The sequence below is a fragment of the Mus caroli genome, unplaced genomic scaffold, assembly GCF_978045245.1.
Source record: "Mus caroli unplaced genomic scaffold, Mus_caroli_1 scaffold_3, whole genome shotgun sequence".
NCBI classification, from domain to species: domain Eukaryota; kingdom Metazoa; phylum Chordata; class Mammalia; order Rodentia; family Muridae; genus Mus; species Mus caroli.
Window position 1 is genome coordinate 73,170,419 of NW_028227258.1, and position 19,915 is coordinate 73,190,333.

At 44.0% G+C, this 19,915-nt stretch overlaps 1 protein-coding gene and 1 long non-coding RNA gene across 8 annotated transcripts in view; one reads left to right on the forward strand and one right to left on the reverse strand.

The window, feature by feature from the left end:
* Nucleotides 1-11,365, forward strand: part of LOC147005602 (uncharacterized) — a 29,063-nt gene extending 17,698 nt beyond the window's left edge. The window contains exons 2-3 of the long non-coding RNA XR_015046708.1: nucleotides 8,113-8,263; nucleotides 11,165-11,365. This is a non-coding gene — a long non-coding RNA (uncharacterized LOC147005602). The remainder of the gene's footprint in view (nucleotides 1-8,112; nucleotides 8,264-11,164) is intronic.
* Gon4l (gon-4 like) overlaps nucleotides 1-19,915 on the reverse strand; it is a 148,973-nt gene that overhangs the window by 101,732 nt on the left and 27,326 nt on the right. Inside the window, exon 1 of one of the 7 annotated variants that reach the window (XM_085835749.1) lies at nucleotides 16,722-16,799. The exons of 5 other annotated variants lie outside the window; for them this stretch is intronic. In XM_085835749.1, coding sequence (XP_085691875.1) covers nucleotides 16,722-16,736 — 15 coding nt within the window. In that variant the 5' untranslated portion in view covers nucleotides 16,737-16,799. Of the gene's footprint in view, nucleotides 1-1,863; nucleotides 2,284-16,721; nucleotides 16,800-19,915 lie in introns of those variants that run through there. One more of the 7 variants, XM_085835750.1, reaches the window with a different exon arrangement.

Below are 19,915 nucleotides of genomic sequence, written 5' to 3' on the forward strand. Positions count from 1 at the left end.
TTTTTGCAAGGTTTCCATTCCTTCTGCCTCTTCTTCCTCCTCTTCTTCTGGCTCAGAGTTCTCCTCCTGGGAGTTCTCTTCCTCAGACTCACCCTCCTGACTCATCCACCTTTCAGATGCCAGCCAAGTCAGCTTCTCCATTGTTTCCTAAAAGCACCATTTTGTTGAGGTTTTGTCTGCTGCTATGCATTGTAATGATGAAATGTGTACCAGAAGGTCTACTTATGAGTGATTTCTCCTGCTTGCCATCTTTAGTTGTGGAAACCTTGTTCTTTAATTTAAAGATACTGGTTGAATAAAAATGGCTACAACCAATGAGCAGAGGGAAGAGACATAGGCAGGCTCTTTAGTTACCTGCTTGTGCGTGGCAGAAGAGCCAAGACAGAGAGAATGAGGAAGAGGAGAGAGGAGCTGAACCATGAGCACACGGCCAGGAGAAACAGCAGCTGTTTGGGGAGCACCACAGGGCAGGCAGCCAGGCCAGCAGTTAGGAAAGTAGATTAGGGGGAACCCCAGTAATTATCAAAGCCAAATGCACTAAACAAAGCCTGGGTCTCACTCTTTTGTAAGGAACTCAGGATAGGATGAAACTGGTTGTACTACACCGAAAATGTTCCCAAGGGCTCCTTGCAGCTCCCGGAAGCTGAAGTACAGGAGCAGCAGCATGAGGCACAGATGCAAATCAGGACCAAAATGAGAACTAGAGAAGCCTGAGGTCCTGAAGACAGCTTTGCTTAGCAACCTTTTACACCTTTTCTTCTCCTTCTCCTCTCCCTCTATTTATTGCTTTGCTTCATCTCTGTATGCCTGGGGATTGAATCAGGGCCTTGCACAAGTTAAGTACATGTTTGGTTAGGTTTGGTTTTTCAAGACAAGATTTCTTTGGCTGGCCTGGAACTCACTCTATAGACCAGGCTGGCCTCAAACTCAAGAGATCTGCCTGCCTTTGCCTCCCAAGTGCTGGGACTTAGTGTGAAACACCATAGCCTGACAGGTAAACTAGCTCTACTGTTTAGCTATTCCTCAATTCTTATGACTATTTAACATTATTTTTAATTATTACTGTATAATTTTTAAGTTTTGCCTGTGTGTAGATCTGTGTACCACATGCCTGCAAATGGCATCAGATTCCCTCCAACGGGAGTTACTATGGGTCGTGAGCAGCCATGTGGGTGCTGTGACTCAAACCTGCATTTGCTGGAAGAACAAGTGACCCTAACTGAAGAGCCATCTCTCCCGCATCTATGGGCTTTTCTTTTTAAAGTCAAACTTGCTGATGTCTGTGTACAAGCCCTGAGGAACATGTATGCCATGGTACTTGGGAAGGGTCCGTGGAAAATTCATGATAGTCAGTCTCTTTTATACCACGTGCTACTTGGGTGAGCGACAGGTAACTTTACCCCTGGCCTCGATGCCATGAAGGGATTTTGTTTGCTTGTTTATTTGTTTGTTTTTGTGGCATGTAATGTATGTTCTAGGCAGTCAATGAGGCATCTCAACAGGTACAGTCAACTGCTGTCGAGTCTGACAACAGAGCTGAGCTGCTGGGACCCACATGATGGAAGGAGATAGCCACATGTCCTGGTCCTCTGACCTCTGCACATGTCATCACATGGACTCACCATACAAATAAATGAATAGTGTAAAACATTTAAAAAAAAAATAAGTGTGCTCAAGTAATTCAAATTAACATTTCAATGAGTTCAATTCAAAGAACATGTCCCCTATACACAGCAATTCACACAAAGGTCAAAATTATGTTCCACAGATCCTCAAAAGTCAAGTAAGGGTTTATGACTATAATGTAATAGAGTAAGCATTGTACCAAGTCCCCATTCTACTTGGAACCACTCTGGCCCTTACCTGGAGCTCTGGGACAGAGAGCACAGACTCCTCAGAAGCTGATGACAGTTCATCTTCTTCATCTTGGGTGAGGTCATCAAAGTCCTCCTCGTCCTCTTCCTCAGGCCCGTCCTTCTCCCCTCCAGTGTCTGGTCCTGCTGGGGTTCCCACAGACTGGCCGTCAGCATCGGCCGAGTCCTCAAGCTTCCCTGGAGGACCGCTCAGCCCTGCGCCCTGGCCCATGGAGGACGGAGTGCTTTTTGGCAGTCCTCTGCTTGCATGACTAGTTGTTCGTCCCTCAGCAGCAGCGTCTTGGGGCACAGAAGGGGATTTGGCGGCCTGCGTGTCTTCCCTCTGCAGGACTGTCTGTTTTCTCATCTCACTGGCACTACTCAACTTCTCCCGTGGGGGGTCCCTGTCTAATTCCATAGAGCATTCCTCTTTCACTTCCTCCCCAATGTCCTGCTTGGGAAAGTTGCTGGGGATTTCCACCATGCAATCTTCAGCTTCCACCTTGACCATATTTAATAAATCCTTCGACGGAGAGCTCAGAGAGTCCTGGAGATTCTGAGGCAATGGCTCCACAGCATGCCCACCATCTTCTGTTTTCACAACAGTCCAGCCACAGACACTCTTTTCGGAAGAGCCTTCCTGGCTTTCTGTTTTGACAACAGTCCAGCTGCAGGCACTGGATTCAGAGAATGCTTCCTGGCTTCCCGCATCTGCTGAAGAATGCCAGGAGTTGGGCTCCTCTTTGGAGAAGACAGTGGAATGGAGAGGAGTTAGCTCCTGGGGTTTTAATTTGGACGCAGGGTTCTGAAGAACATTTTTCCCTTCAGCAACATCCAACTTCACTTGGGCCTTATCTTCAGAAATAGATGTCACAGGAAGTGTCAGAGGATTGCTGGAAACAATTAGGGGGGAGATGGAGGAGGCCACAAGGGGCAGGTTTAATGAACAGGGGAAAGTAGTAGGGTTAACAAGGAGAGTGGTGATAGGAATGGTCTGGGGACTTGGTGCCACAGCTGCAGTAACAGGCTGGATCATGTTACAGCCACCACCAAGGCTCACAACCTTTACTGTAGTGGCAGGAACTGTGAAGATGACGGGTGTTGGGTGGATGATGGGAGCAGGCTTCACACAGGAGGACGCCTTAGCTCCTTTTCTTCTTGTGGGCTCATATGGCTTTCGAAATTTAGAAGGGGCCAGAGAAGGCAGCATTAACTTGGGTGCAGAGGAAGAAGGAGGTGCTGACTGAGTCTCAGACAAGGGGAAGCTGGTCCTGGCTTCAGACCCACAAGGCATAGCAGGTAGTGCTGTTGGAGACTCAAACCCATCTTCTCCACGAACCCCCACTGAAGGGAACCCTGGAAGTGTCTGTAAGACAGCGGCTGGCTGGATTAGATGAGGAATCTGGACCACTGTGTTGCTTGGAGGAACTTCTGTCGGAGTTGGCCAGGTTGCCACTTTCCCAGGGTTGAACACTGGCTGAACAGAAGGACTGGGTTGGATAAGGAGGGGCTTCTGGACCAATGGCCGCTTCTGTCGCCAAGCCTTTCTAGAACCCGGCTTGGAACCCGGCTTCAGTTTGAGAACCACACCCTTGGGCAGCAGCAGTGGGTACTGAGGTTCATCCCCCAGGGCAGGGCTGGCTTTCTGTAAGTGCTGATTGCTGCTGCCCTCAGTGGCTATGGTCACACTTCCTCCCTCTGTAGCGCCTTCCACTATGTTCTGCAGTTCATCCTGAATGGACTGTAGACTGGCCTGCAGGACAAGAACGCTCTGCTCTAGAACACAGCAGAAGTTAAAGGAAAGGAAAACTTAGCTTTCTGGATTCTGAGCACTACTGAAAGGGAGCCTCGACATATGGCTCCAAGACGGGTATTTCTCTGCATCAATTTTCTAAGACAAGAACATTTCAATTCTATGAACTCGTCCAGACTTTACTTTGGGAAATTATCATGTAACTCCTACAGGAGGAGAGTCAGTGACTTCTGCCTCACACAGATGTTGAAGGAAGGCCTGACCTTTAACCAGAAGGGAAGCCGGTGTTCTTCCTTCTCAAAAGGTGGCTTCCACTGATGTGGCTGGATCTCTTCACAGCACCTCACCAGAACTGGCAGCTGTTTGGTCTTCTTATAAAACTAAACATGAAAACACATAGTATGAGTCATATTCGTTCAGACTGGTGAATGGGATGGCTGAGAGTTTCATAAACACACAAATATATCAGGAGTCTATGCTGAATGTTTCTGCATTTCAAAAAAAGTATTTCCAATTAATGAAGATTTTGCAATTATTTGGTATCTAAATGCAAACATCCATTTTGATTACCATTAAAACTCAAACCTATCTTTCTCAATGACCCCCACTGTAGGGAAACATAGAAGTTTAGGTCAGAAAGAACAAAACTAATGGATCAAAATAATCTCATTAAATGTCTTCTCTTGCACATAGAGCTTTACCTCATTTTACACACAGAAACTACATTTTTAAAAAAATATTTATTTATTTATTATATGTAAGTACACTGTAGCTGTCTTCAGACAAACAAGAAGAGGGCATCAGATCTCATTATGGATGGTTGTGAGCCACCATGTGGTTGCTGGGATTTGAACTCAGGACCTTTGGAAGAGCAGTCAGTGCTCTTACCCGCTAAGCCATATATCCAGCCCCCCAGAAACTACTTTTAAGTAAGAGTGTTAACTGGAAAAGACACTATGAACCAAGCACGATGGAACCTGACTATAATCCCAGGGAAAGAGGAGACGGAAGAGGAGGAAGAAGAAGAGAGAAATAGACAGATTATGTTAGTTTCATTTTAAAAGTAACTGGGCTAGGTGTGGTGACACATACCTTTATGCAGAAGTTGGACTTTATGCAGAAGAAGGACTTGGGAGGCAGAAAAAAAAGTGTCTCCATGTGGTCAATATACTAGCCTGGTCTACATAGTAAGCTCCAGGACAGACAAACGTCCACAGAGACTCAGTCTCAATCAGTCACTGAATAAATAAATGAAGAACATACACCGAGAGACATTGCCTCAAGCAAACAAACAAGCTAGCTAATTACTAGAATAAATGGTGCAGTCAGTAGGCTTGAGCCAGGTACAAGGAGGAACAGACTTCCTCAAGTTGTCCTCTGACCTCATATGCATACTGTGACATGTTATGCCCCTACCCTTGTAAATAAGTGTGATTTTAACAATAAATAAATAAATAAATAAACCAGGAAGATTGACAGATGGCTCAATAGTTTAAAGTTCTGCTACTCTTACACTAGATGTGGGATCAGTTCCAACGCCCACAATGGGCAATGAATTCAGTGCCCTCTTCTGACCTCCACAGGCCCTGTACAAACAAGGTGCACAAATGCTCAGGCACACACAGATGCACATAGAAAATGACAAAGCCTTTAAAATGAGCCAGGTAGTGGTGGTGCCCGCCTTTAATCCCAGCACTCGGGAGGCAGAGGCAGGCAGATTTCTGAGTTCAAGGCCAGCCTGGTCTACAGAGTGAGTTCCAGGACAGCCAGGTCTACACAGAAAAACCCTGTCTCAAAACACCAAAACAACAACAACAACAACAACCCTGATCTATTTTGAAACAGTGAATGAATAAGAACGGGTTCTAGGGACAGGGTTCAGTGAGACATCAGTGTCTAACCCTGAAGGAAGGAGGCAGAAAAGCAGGGAGAGGAAGACAGTCAGGAGTCCATGACTGAAAGTTAGTAATTTAGGCCTAAATCCAAACACCAAGAAGTCAGTTCCACCCTGCTGAGTAATACCACAGTAAGCCTACCACCTTCCCAAACACCTGGGCTACGAGGAAAGGGGATAAAACACTTTTACAACAAAAGCCTCCCGTCACTGACAGCTGAGAGGGAAAGGAGGCAGAGGGAGTTTTCACACTTACTCACTCACTCACTTTAATCACGTTGTTAGGAGCTCTGTTCAGGTTGAGGTTCTTGATTCTCAATGTCAGCTGGTGAGCAGTCTTACAAGTTACAAGGTACTTGCTGATCAGAGGCTTAGGAAACTCAGTCCCTTCGAAATGCTTCAGTCCTAAAGCTAACAGACTGAGAGAGAACCAAATTCACAGACGGTTCTGCAAGGAGCTCTTCAAACTGCATGCTTCACAGCCTCCTCCCACACCGTTAGAGAGTTACAGATCACTGCATATTTTAAGAACCAAACATGATAAGCTCAATGACCCTGGATTAATCCCCAGCACTACTGAAAATAAATGTGCTTAAAGCTCTTTGCACTAACATCCTCGGTGACAGAAAGAAAACAAACAAACAAAAAAAAAAACAAACAAATACAAGCAACTGCATACTCTGAACACCAAGGTGGCTGAAACAGGAGATGCCAAAGTCAAGACCAGCCTGGCTCCTTGGCACAAGCAAACTCATTGGTTACAGTGCTTGCCTGACATAGGGAAGACCCTGGGATTGAACTCTCTCATGCCCTAGACTGGTTTCAAGACAACACAGGGCCTGAGAAACAGCACTGAACAAGCAGAAATGAGACAGCATACAATTCACAAACAAGCAAAAGAGCATTACACATCAGAATAAGTCATCCCAGGCATGGTGGCACACTTCTGCAATCTCAACACTTGAGAGGCTGAGGGGGGAGGACTCCTATAAGCTGGGGGCTAGCACAGGCTACATGATATCACTCTGTATCCAAACCCCTCCCCCAAAGGTAAAAACCAAAAAACCAAATTCCAGTACCAAAATAAAAATACAAGCCCAACCAAACAAAACAAAAAGCCCTAAAATCACAGTTCTTAGGATGTGGAGGGTTCAAAGTTCAAGGTCATACACAGTTATATGGCTGATACAAGTCTAGCTTTGGATCCATGAGGGCCTAACTCAGACAACAATAAAGATATCATGAATAACTCAAGCATAAAATGACAATCTGAAGTTCTTGTGTTTTCTTTTGCTGTTGTCTTGTTTTGAGACAAGTTTTCCCTGTATAGCCCTGGCTGATCTAGAACTTTCCTTGTAGACCAGACTGGATTTGAACTTACAGGTCAGGCTGTATCTGCCTCCCAAATGCTAGGATTAAAGGCATGTGCCACCATCACTGAGCAATTCCCTGTATTTATGGCTGTTGGGTTTTTTTGTGTTTGTTTTTGGGTTTTTGTTTTTTTGGTTGTTTTTTTTTTTGAATTTTAAAATTAGAAGGGGGAGCATCAGAAAATTAAAGGCTAAGAACAAAAAAATTAAAAAAAAAAAAGACCCACGGTGTGTGTGTGTGTGTGTGTGTGTGTGTGTGTGTGTGTGTGTGTGTTGGAGGGCTGAGTGCTTAGGAGCACAGCCTGCTCTTGCAGAGGACCCAGCTTCAGTTAGCACCCACATGGTGGCTCCTAGGCCTTTGCTGGCCTCTGCCAGCACTGTCACGCACAAGCTGCACAGACATACAAGAAGGCAAGACATCCATACTCAAAAATAAAATCAGAATAAAGTTTTAACAGTATGTATGGCATCCCCTAGGAAAGACAGGACTGAAACAAATACACTCCTGTCTCTACATGGGTTTTCTTTGGTCTATGTCCTTGTCACTCACATCTCATTTGCCCCAGGCTTCTCAAACCACTGTCTCTGTCTTTCCCTACTGCACTAATGTCAGTTTCACTATACGTACTTGTCCTCAGCCTTGGTGAAGATGGTCTTATCCCGAGGATTATTGGCCTTCAGGGAACGTATTGGGAGGAGCTCCGGATACATGAAAACCTTGTTTGTGGCCAGGATCCAAGCCACTTGCTTTGGCAAACAGGGAAATTCACTGGCTGTAAGAAAGAACATCTGAGATAAATATAATCCAAGGACCAAAGAGTTTCACCAAGGCCTAAGTCCACACAGCACTCACACAGGCTCTTCCTCAGACTTGACCCCTCAAGTTTCCAGTCACTCCAACCTAACACTTGCTAACAGGAGGTCTGCCAAGCTGATTCTCTTGTCTATTCCTATAAGGTACACTTTCTCCACTGACACAGACACACAAGGCACTAAGAGAACCCACACACGCTGCTAGACTCACAGTTTCTTTACACCCAGGTGGTGGTGGTGCACACCTTTAGTCCCTGCACTTGGGAGGCAGAGGCAGGCGGGTTTCTGAGTTTGAGGCCAGCCTGGTCTATAGAGTGAGTTCCAGGACAGCCAGGGTACACAGAAAAGCCCTGTCTCGAAAAAACCAAAAAAAAAAAAAAAGTCTCTACAAGACAAAAATATCTTCAATAAGACTTTTGTTCTTTCCAGAACATTACAATTTGATTATTGGCTCTGGATGCCAGTGAGATGTCTCAGTAGACAAACCTGCCCCTGAGCCTGCTGATGGCCTGAACTCACTTCCTGGGATCCACATGGTAGAGGGAGAAAAACAACACCCAAAGCTGTCCGGTGTACTATGGTATGTGTGCTCCCTTCCTCTCCTCTCTCTTCGTGTATATGTGTGTGTGTGTGTGTGTGTGCACGTATGCGTGCAATTAGATCTATAAATATAATATTAAAAAATATAGAAAGTAGCAGTGACATACCCAATTTGAATATAATAGTGCTGTGAGAGTTTAGTCTCAAGTTAGAAATGGAACTATAAACATTTGTCACTCCGTATAGGTAAGTACTTTACCAATGAGCTACATGCCCGGTCTCCTTGAATGTATAAAAGACAGAGAGAATAAATTACAAATCTCCTGTGCCCTAAGAATTATAGCAAAAACATTAACGACTCGAGTCTTTCACTGCCAATCTCAAACTGGACTTGACACAGTCATCTCCTACCAGTCTTCTTGGCGGTTTTATGAGGGCTGCAGTCAATGCTGACGTGGGTGAAGTCTTCAATGAGCTGCATAGCTCCCATCCAGTTACAAGGCTGGAATAAGGTCTGGAACCTGGGGTTGAACTGCTGGTGAAGGGCAATGGAATTCTCAGCAAAGGTGCCCAGCTCTTTCTGGGGAGAAAGGACACAAAGGAGTTCTGAGGTAACTCCAGACAACCAATACCACAGTCCTCAAGCTCTTAAGGGGGAAGGGCCTTCCTGCCACAAGATCAGTGGTAGGCAGAAAGAAATCTTTAACTGATATCATACCATTATAAAATCTGTCTTTGGCCGCAGTCACTCAGGAACTAGATCTACATTCATTTGTCTTTTTTTTTTAAAGTTATTTACTACAAGCATTGGTGTTTGGCCTGCATGTATGTCTGTGAGGGCATCAGACTCCCTGGAACGTGGAGTTATGGACTGTTGTGAGCTGCTGCCAAATGCATGCTGGGAATTGAACCCAGGTCCTTTGGAGAAGCAGCCCCATGCCCTGAAGTCTCGGGCTGTGACCCCCTCAGCCTTCCGTGCATGTTCTGCTCTCTAGGCACAAGGACGATGCAGCCGCTGAGCCTTTACAACGCACGCTAAAAGCCCTAGACTCAACCTCAGCAGTGTGGGGCGGAAGAATGGCAGGATGTTAGATTCCCCCACACACACCCAGCTTTTCAAGACAGTCTCGCTCTCTAGGCCTGAACAGACTAATTCAGGCTCCTCCATTCTCATTCACCAAATACTCAGTACATAAAATAAACAGCATCACCACACCTCTAGACTTGGCTTTTCTTTTCTTTTCTTTTTTTTTCTTGGGGGGGGGGGTTGGTTTTTATTTTACTTTTCGAGACAGGATTCCTCTGTGTAACAGCCTGGCTGTCCTAGAGCTCACTCTGTACACCAGGCTGGCCTCGAACTCAGAGACCTGCCTGCCTCTGCCTCCTGAGTGTTGGGATTAAAGGCATGTGCCACCACCTGTGCTGCCTCCTGTTTTTTGTTTTTGTTTTTAATTTCATATGGTCTGGAGAGCTGGCTCAGCAGTTAAAAAGCACTTGCTGCTCTTATAGAGGACCCAAGTTCAGTCCCCACACCCATGAGGTGGCTCACGGAAAATCCATGACTCCAGTTCCAGGCGATTTGTCACTTGGTCTCCACAAGCATGAAGTACATATGTTGTGCAGTAGTAGGCAAAATAGTGATAGGCATAAAATAAATCTAATTTTCAAAAGGTTTTTGATAATATGTCAAAAATATTTTTTTTCATGATCTTCTGAACACAACATTGCCACAGAGGAAGTTTGTCATATTGGCAAGCACACCATGAAACCACAATGGCTTTGTCCAGAGTTTTCCTCTCAGAAAGCCCCTCACAATGGAAACTTCTTTCTTTCCTCTTTGAGATAAAAGGAAGAATGAGAAAGGACTGGGGGGGGGGGGGAGGAAGAAGGCAGAGTGGGGAGGAGGGAGGACCTGATAAAATGTATATATCTTTCAGGGGGCTAGAGAGAGGTTCACTGGTTAAGAACAAGCACTGCTCTTCTGGAGGTCCTGAGTTCAATTCCCAGCAACAACATGGTGGCTGACAACCATCTGTAATGAGATCTGATGTCCTCTTCTGGTGTGTCTGAAGACAGCTACAGTGTACTCGTATACATAAAATTAATAAATAAATAAAGAGAGGAGTATCAAAGGCCATGGAGCTCAGTGAGTGAATGCTTGCCTAACACACAGGAAAAGCCTTGGGTTATACCCACAGTGCCCATAAATTGGGCACAGTAGCGTGCATCTGTAACTCTAGTACTGATGGAGTCGAGGCAGAACAATGAAGTCAACTCATGAGTCTGAGGCCAGCTCGAGCTACATGAGATCCTGTCTCAAAAAAAAAACAAAAAACAAAAAACAAAAAATTCTCAACATGAGGAAGATGCAATTTAAATGGTGTTCAAGTTTCCCCAGACTTAAGTGTTCTGTCAAGCAAACAGAGGAAGTCACAGGACAGGCAGTACAGTGAACAAACACATCCAGGAGAGAAGAGGAAGAAATGTAGATTACAACCCGTGCATAACATTAACAGTTTAACAGATTTCATACTTAAATCTTCCGAGTTATGGATGTATGGAACCTTACAAGAAATACTCTGGTGGTACTGGCCTCGGAGCTGAGGTTGGGGTTGGAGGTGGTGAGAAGGTAGATTTGTGTCAAGAGCTGAACATGCTGGGAAGGAAAAAAAAGACACATTATAATGTTTCCAACTGTACCACATGTATCTTGCTTCTCAGTGAGATGAGAGCAAAGCAGGATCTTGGCATATTTGAGTTATGTTCCTTTGGCCAAAACCAAACTCAGACAAACTTGACCCTCAAACTAGAGAGACTAAGACAGAAACAAGAAAAACTAATACAGGCGGATATTTGAGTTTGAATGTAATACTAAGAATTCTGAAATCTCCAATCCTACACATTATTTCGGTCTTTATTTGATTTCCTACCTGACCCACAGGCCACGAACATGAAGTTCTCTCAAGGTCGTAGCAAACAGACAGTCCTATGGCCAACGGTTCCAACAGGAAGTAGGACAGCCACCTCTGACTTTACCACACTGCTCACTTCTAGCTTCCGTGCTAAGCCAAGAAATAATACAAATACAAACAAAGAGAGAAGCCTTGCCTGCTGCATCTGCTGCTGAAGCCTGCTCCTCTGTGCTGGGTTGAGGACCAGAGTCTGATGGACAGTCTCCTGCGGTTTCAGCTTCTCCACCTCAGGCTGCTGTCTGACTGAGGGTTTCTTCATCTTCAGCTGCTCCAGCAGCTCCTTCACTGTCCGGTGCCGCTCATTTAGTAAGTTGGCCAACGGCTCCTCAAACCTGTTCCCAAGAAGGATAGAACATGCATTTTCTCCTAGGTTCACAAAACAGCAAATTCCTTGTAAAAACAAAACATGAAAATCTGTTTTACTTTGATCACGATGTCTCACTATTCTTGATCCTTAAGCAAATAATTCCCTTGACTGTTAGCACTGTATTCAAATAAAGAGTCTGGTGTTAGAGGATAGTTTGAGCTCATATCTAGAATGCTTGAAGCCCTGGGTCAATCTCCAACAATTCCAAAGAATATTCTGAAATATTTTCCACCTTATTGTAATACAATTACTTCTCTGTATAAAACACACAGAGATAAGAAATGAAATGAAAATCTAGAAGCAGAGAAACAACAGTGTAATACAATACCACAGGCTAATGGGACCTCATCATCCTTGAATTATACTAACACATACTACTTTATGACTTCTTCCAAATTGGAGGGACTCTAGCTAACTCCAGTGTGGCAAGCATGGCTCTGGCAGGCCTTGCCCCTCTCTCCCATTCCTTCTAGCTTGCTAAAAACCATTATAGCTAGCCAGCAAGGTTGATTCCTTTACTTGGCTACTTCCTCCTCTTGAGGCTGACAAAGTATTTAAGTCCAGATATCAAAAAGTTCCCTTTGGGTCACCTAATTAAGATGTCCACTTAAAATTAAAACACCTCATCCTAACACAGGCTTTTCCCTTGTACCTTTATAAACCACAACTTGCCTATGGACCCTGTCTGTCTCCTCTCAATTCAGAGGCAGTCCTTTGTCTTCTGGGAGAAAGACTCCTCCCACTTTTCCCCTGTACCCTTCCCCTTCTCAGCTATCCTCTATCTCCTGTCTTTGTCCTTTATCCCTGCTCTCTGTCTCTCTGGGGCAAATAAATCTCCTTTGCGCTGAGAACTTTGTCTTGGTGGTCCTTGGCTGACACTCTTCCTAACACCAATAGAACAAAGTATATTCCAAAAGTATAGCACTTGGTCTCTCAGTGACCTGCTAAGCCAGCCCTTTCCATTCCAGCTGCCCTTCATTCATTTCTTTAAAAAAATCAAAGCCATAAATGAGGATGCACTAGAATGGAGAACACTTGTTTTGTAAGTATTAGTTCTGGGTTTTATTGTCAGCATCAGAAACAAACAAAAATAACAAATAAGTCTAGCAAGACCTTTCAACAATGTTTACAAAAAAGAAATACACTAAAATCTAAGACAGCTCAGATGAAGAGACATGAGTTGTTAGTTCAAACATTACTATACAACCGCCATGAAAATAACTTCTTTTTTTTTGTCTTTTTTTTTTTGGTTTTTCTGAGACAGGGTTTCTCTGTGTATCCCTGGCTGTTCTGGAACTCACTTCAGACATTCAAATTCCTTTCTCATGCTTCCTGACCATACCAGAACACCCTGACCATAACTGCTACCCTACATCTTGTTCTGGATAAAAATAAAACAAAAGATAAAGGTGACAATATTCAGAAAAACAGCTGCTCACATGGCCAAGACCAACAAGTTATCAAATTCCCAGGAGCCTTCAATATTATAGCAATAGTTAAAAGATAAATTTTTGGCTTAGTCAGGGTTTCTATTCCTGCACAAACATCATGACCAAGAAGCTTGTTGGGGAGGAAACGGTTTATTCGGCTTAAATTTCCATACTGCTGTTCATCACCAAGGAAGTCAGGACTGGAACTCAAACAGGTCAGGAAGCAGGAGGTGATGCAGAGGCCATGGAGGGATGTTACTTACTGGCTTGCTTCCCCTGGCTTGCTCAGCCTGCTCTCTTATAGAACCAAGACTACCAGCCCAGAGATGGTCCCACCCACAAGGGACCTTTCCCCCTTGATCACTAATTGAGAAAATGCCTTACAGATGGATCTCATGGAGGCATTTCCTCAACTGAAGCTCCTTTCTCTGTGATAACTCCAGCTGTGTCAAATTGACACACAAAACCAGCCAGTACACTTTTGTAACAGGTTGAAGATATTTTCTTTTTTCTTTAGATTTATTTACTTTTATTTCCTGTGTATGAGTGTTATGCCAACATGTATGTCTGTGTACCACACTGTTGTATAGCAGTTTTCTCCAAGATCATTGAAGGAAGCTCTTCATGCAAGTTAGAAAATAATTCAAAAATAGCTTCAGGAAGTCCCTGAAACTGAACAACCTCACTAGACCCCTCCTTCCTAAGAGGAAACAATCATAAGGGCTAAGAGTGAGTCTAAGATAAGTCAAGCTGAAAACAGAAAGGATCAGCCAAGCATCCTAAGAAGCAGAAACCAGCAGAGCAGCCTGGAAGAAGATTAGATCAACAGACCCACATAGAAAGAACACCCCAAACTGTTTAGCTGCCTGTAGTGTGCTCTAGGTTTCCAGATTTGGTGAGCTGTGTCACCCACGCTGGGGTGAGTTTTGGGTGATTCGGCTGTCATTGAGTCATCTCTACTTCTGTAATAAACCCCAAAAAACTCACTGGATCAGACTGGAGAGATGGCTCAGCAGTTAAGAGCACTGACTGCTCTTCCAGTGGTCCTGAGTTCAATTCCCAGGAAATACATGGTGGCTCACAACCATTTGTAATGGGATCCAATGCTCTCTTTTGGATTGTCTGAAGACAGCTACAATGTATTCATATACATAAAATAAATAAATTAAAAAAAACACCTCACTGGTTCAACAAGTTGAACTTTGTTCATGGTATCTGTACTTTGGTCTGGCCTGGGCTCCCTATGTGGAATGAATAGACGTATGTGTGTGTAATGAGTCTTGTGTCACAAAACACAAGGACATTGTGCCTGAGGGGGGCAAAGGAGGATATCATATGGAACTGGAGTTACAGACAGTTGGGATCTACCAAGTGGGTTCTAGGAATTGAACCTGGGTCCTCTGAAAGAATAGTCACTGCTCCCATCTACTGAGCCATCTCTCCTGGACCAGAAAAGACTTCATAATGAACTTATCACTTCTCCTGGAAATAAAGACATAATCAAAGGTAACTGGAGGCATATCAGACTAACAGAACAACACAGACAAGCCATCAGGAACAATTGGTTAACTCCAGCTAGGGTCCCAATCTCTCAATTGGCCTGCCAATCCTCCCAAGTGCTGGGATCAAAGGCGGGCACCACCAACACCTGGCTTTTGTTTTTTGGTTTATAATTTTGTGTTTTTTGAGACAGGATTCTCCTTGTAGACCAGGCAGTCCTGGAATTTTCTCTGTAGACCAGGCGAGCCTCAAATTCAGGAATTCACCTGTTTCTGTCTCCCAAGTGCTGCAATTAAAGGCCTGAGCCACCACCACTCATCTACTTAATAAATAATGATCCTCAAAACTTTTTGGAGATCTGCTGAATATGGCTTTTAAAATGTTTAATGCAAAAAATTTTACTATGACTGACAGAGACCTCCAGATCCTAGCAGTGACCTCAAGGTCTCCAAAGAAGATGATGGGTCACAGAAGAACTCCACCCGGAACATGCTTTACCTGTGACAAGGACAGCTTCTACGAAACACTGCCCTTCACCTTGCCGACGACGGCAGGACCTCTACAAACTGTGGACCAAGTGCAATACTGCGGAGCTGACTGCCCCACTTTGCCTAGACAACACAGAATGGTCCTCCAAGCTCCTCCTCCACAGCAAAGTCTGTTGGATCTTTTGGGCCTGATGGCCAAAGGCTGTCCATAGAGCTTGACTGTCAGGTAGCCAGTAAGTATCTATTATGTTTAAGAGACTCAGGACCTACTTGATGTATACTTATTGAATCACTGTCGGGTTCCGAGCTCCAACTATGACTCAAACACGTGAGTCTACTGACTTTTCTGCAATGTGGATCTCAATAAAAATTGCACAGTGGTAATGCTAACATATGTAAAATTTTATCTTTTGATAAACTTAAAATTCTTTTTTTTTTTTTTTTTTTTTCGAGACAGGGTTTCTCTGTTTAGCCCTGGCTGTCCTGGCACTCACTTTGTAGACCAGGCTGGCCTCGAACTCAGAAATCCGCCTGCCTCTGCCTCCCGAGTGCTGGGATTAAAGGCGTGCGCCACCACGCCCGGCTCCTAAACTTAAAATTCTTGTAAGTTGAATGGAACTGACTTGAATTGTCTCTCCCAGGTAAAATAGACTCTATATAAGTACTGTCACCCAACAGCCTAAGTTTCCCATCTATTGCCTACTCCTGAGGGTAGGAGCTTTCTTTCTCCCCTGGTCTTGGGACTCCCTTCAGCCAACTACCAGGATCGTAGGCCAGGAGATTTCAAATGTACACCCTGGATTAAAAATTCCCCCCACATTCCTTAACTTTACCTTCTCTCTCTAGTGATCTGTCCCAGCAGATTTAAAATCAACTCGGCCAGCTCCAGGGGTCAGCGCCACAGCACCCTACCCCAGGGGTCCAGCCTCACAGGCTGCTCCAGCCAGGTCCGAGCTTCCCTGTCTCTTTTCCTATCTCTGCCCAACAGAGCTGGGACAGGAACCACAGAACCTGCTTGTCCTGACTTTGGCCAGCATTCAAGTTTTCTTGGGTCCCCAACTATGACACCCAGATGTCAACAGGAAGTGGTCACAGAGATGATGTCACCCCTCATCACTTCTACTCTAACTCTGTACATACTGGTTACTTACTAGTATATACTTCTGGCTCTTAGGACATCAGAGCAGGGTGTTTGCTCAACAATGCCTAAGTGGCAAATTAGATGTTAATGACGAACGAACAATGAACACAAGCATCATGCAGACATTCAGTGGAGGGGAGTTTCTGTGGCTGGCCATGTGAAGCTCTCCATACCGCTCCAGCACCACTCGCCTGGAGGAGCTGCTCGAAGGCCCAGCTATGCTTTCTCTCCTTTCCCAAACAGATACAGCCTTGTCTATAGCTGCTCTGCCCCAAAACAAGGAGAGAGTTTTCATTTGTTAGACAACAAACTTACCTCCAGGGCTTCCCATCCTAAGTAGGAGGCTGATTAAAGATTAATAATAATTTTTTGTTTGTTTGTTTGTTTGTTTTTCGAGACAGGGTTTCTCTGTATAGCCCTGACTGTCCTGGAACTCACTTTGTAGACCAGGCTGGCCTTGAAATCAGAAATCCGCCTGCCTCTGCCTCTGCCTCTGCCTCTGCCTCTGCCTCTGCCTCTGCCTCTGCCTCCCGAGTGCTGGGATTAAAAGCATGCGCCACCACCCCGGCTAGATTAATAATAATTTAAAAACCATCAAACCTTTTCAAAATACATTAATCGGTTCACTCTAAGTCTCAGCCAGCATACCGCATACCGTAGGGCTTGAGGAGTGTTGAAGCTAGGCCGAGACTCTGTTACACGCTCCTCTTCCTCTGGGCCATCATCTTCCATATTTGAGAATCCCATTTCATCTTGGCACTGTGGGGGGAAGGGGGGGAAGAGGAGGGTTTTCTCAAGGGAATGGTCCCTGTTTATAAGCCTCTCCAGCAATGAGAAACGTAAGTAAAACCTACAGAATTCAGGACTTTAATAATGTTGCGACCCAAAACAGAGCTGAAAAGGCTGGAGTTGGCTCAGCGGTTAAGAACACTCGTTGCTCTGCCAGAGGACCCAGGTTCAAGTCCCATCCCCACACGGTTGCTCACAACCATCTGTAACTCCAGTCCAGAGAATCCAATGGTCTCTTCTGACTTTCAGAGGCACCAAGCATGTGGTATACAGACAGACATGCAGAAGAACCACATACTCACTTAAAAAATAGAATTTCTCAGTTTTCAACAAGGGACCTCTTCTCTGCAACTGACAGAGACCATTACAGAAAACTACAACCAATCAAAATGCAGATCTGTGGAGCCCAGTCACAAAGAACATGTCTACAGCATACTCCTGCCCAGTGAAAAAGGACATATCACAACACACTCCTACCCAGTTGCAAAGGACACATTTCAGCACACTCCTGCCCAACCACAAGGGAAATAACACACTCCCGCATGTAAAGGTCAGGGAACATTGCAGGAAGGGAAGGAGAAAGACTAAGAACTAGAAGAGCAGCTAGAATCACTCAGCGTGGGTACTGGGAACTGTAGTGTAAAGCCTCCGAGTCTGCCCTTGAGTGAAATGAGTCAGCAAAGCCTTTCCTATGTTCAGGTCAATCAAGAGAAACTGAGAAATTGTTAAAAGACTGTTTGAACCTTGAAGGAATGTTCTCTCTCTAGAGAATCTGCATTCAGGGCTACATGAGAATTTGCAGCTGCACTGTCCTTGGTCTTGCACGGACCTGGCAAATCTGGAGTTCTTACTTTTGATTATGGCTGGCCATGGTCAGAAGGGACTGAGATCTGTGTGCATCGTCTGCTGGTGCCCAAATTTGTGGACCACGAGGGAGAGGACTCTGACCAAGATTGGACATGAAAGAAGGTGGGCTTACAAAAAGGTAAACCCATCTCTAGGATTATGGCAGAGGTCATGGGCAATTCAACAGCTGATCTGTGTGATTTCTCCAGGACAGCCAGGGCTCTCTCTGGAAAAACAAAAAACAAACAAACAAAAAATTCCTCTAGGTGTTACAGAGGAATGGGTTAGAAATTACTGCTAATGATCAACCTGCTGCATATGGTGCAACTTCAGCTGGACAATCATTAGCTAAAGGTTTTAACTCTCAAAAAGAATTATGCTTTAACTGTGGGAAGGCTGGATACTTGAGGAAAAAAAAAAAGAATCTAGACATTGCTTACTAAAGGAAATGCCGCATTTCAAAATAAACTAAATATACCACCAAAATTTTGTGATAGATGTGAAAAAGGCTGATAGTGGGCTAATGAATGTCAATCAATAAGAGATCTCCAAGGTGATTTTTTTACCATCAGGAAACCAGACAAGCGGAGCATCTCTGGACCCAAGAACAAACAACACAAGCCAATAATGTCGTGTCAGCAATGGACTAGTTCACCAACAAGGCAATCGGGAATGTAAACTCAGTTTTGGAGAAAAAAAAAAAAAGTTTATTGTATCTGCAGGATTAATAGCTGAAGATTATCAAGGGGAAACTAAAATCAAGGCTTATGTCAGGAAAACAAACCATACAATTAGAGCCAGGTGATTGATTGTTCAATTACTATTATTAATCCCATATCACAAAGGTAAAGGAGCTCCAATAAATAGGACAGGAGGATTTGGAAGTTGTGGTGATTTGAATAGGCCTGGCCCAGGGAGTGGCACTTTAGGAGGTGTGGCCTTGCTGGAGGAAGTGTGTCACTGTGTGCACCCCCCACTAAAATTAAGGATGAAAGGCCAAACTGAAGGTAAATGATATTCAAATTAGCAGTGTAGTGGATACTTGGGACAGAGGTATCTATAATTTCTGAAGAAGCTTAGAATCAAAATTGGCCTTTGCAAGAAGCCTCCACTTCCTTTATAGGTACTGCACCGATAGCTCCTGTGAACCAGTGTCAACTGGAGTAAATGCCCAGAAGGACAAGCAGAAAGGTTAAAACCGTCTGTGGTGGACACAGCCATAACCCTATAGGGAAGGGATTTGTTACAACAATGGGGAACTCAAATTAGTACTCCTTCAAATTAGTATTTCAGAAACAGCTCAGAAGATTATATTTAAAATGGGTTATATTGCTGGAAAAGGTATTAGAAAACAATTATCAAAGATGATCACATGATATTCGGGGCTGTCAATAAGCAGGGGAGAGAAGGAATTAGCTTTCCAAATTCAGACTAGAGGCCACTGTTCATAATATGCTAAAAGCCCTACCTTTAAAACGGTTAGATGGACATGAATAGATCAATGGCCCTGAACAAAAGAAAAATTACCAGCTCTTGATCAACTGGGGCAGAAACAACTGGATGCTAAACATACTGAGGAGTCTACTAGTCCTTGGTATTTGTAATAAAAGAGGAATCAGGAAAACGGAGACTCTTAACACATTTAAGAGTGGTAAATAAAGTAATGCAGCCTGTGGGTTCTTTGCAGACTAGAATTCATTTACTTTCTATACTACCTAGAAATTGGTCTACAATAGTTACTGATTTAAAGGATTGTTTGTTTGTTTGTTTGTTTGTTTGTTTTATACTATTCCCTGGCAAAAACAAGACAGGGAAAAGTTTGTTCTTATTGTGACCAGGTATAATGATGCTAAACCTGTAAAGAGATATCAGCGGAATGTTCTTCCTCAGGGAATGTTAAACAGTCCAATGCATGTGAATATTTTGTGCAACAATGGCTACAATATTCTGTAACCTGTTTTCTCACTCCATTCTTTCCCACTATAAGGACAATACTTTATTGGCTGATTCTGATACAGATCCCTTAGAAAAAAATGTTTAATGAAACACAAAAATATTTTACCTTAGATCCTAAATAAAACTATATTTTAGCTGTTTTACTATCTAATCATTCTGGAATAATTTGGCAAAAGGAAGATAATGTCTTAGAATGGACTTTT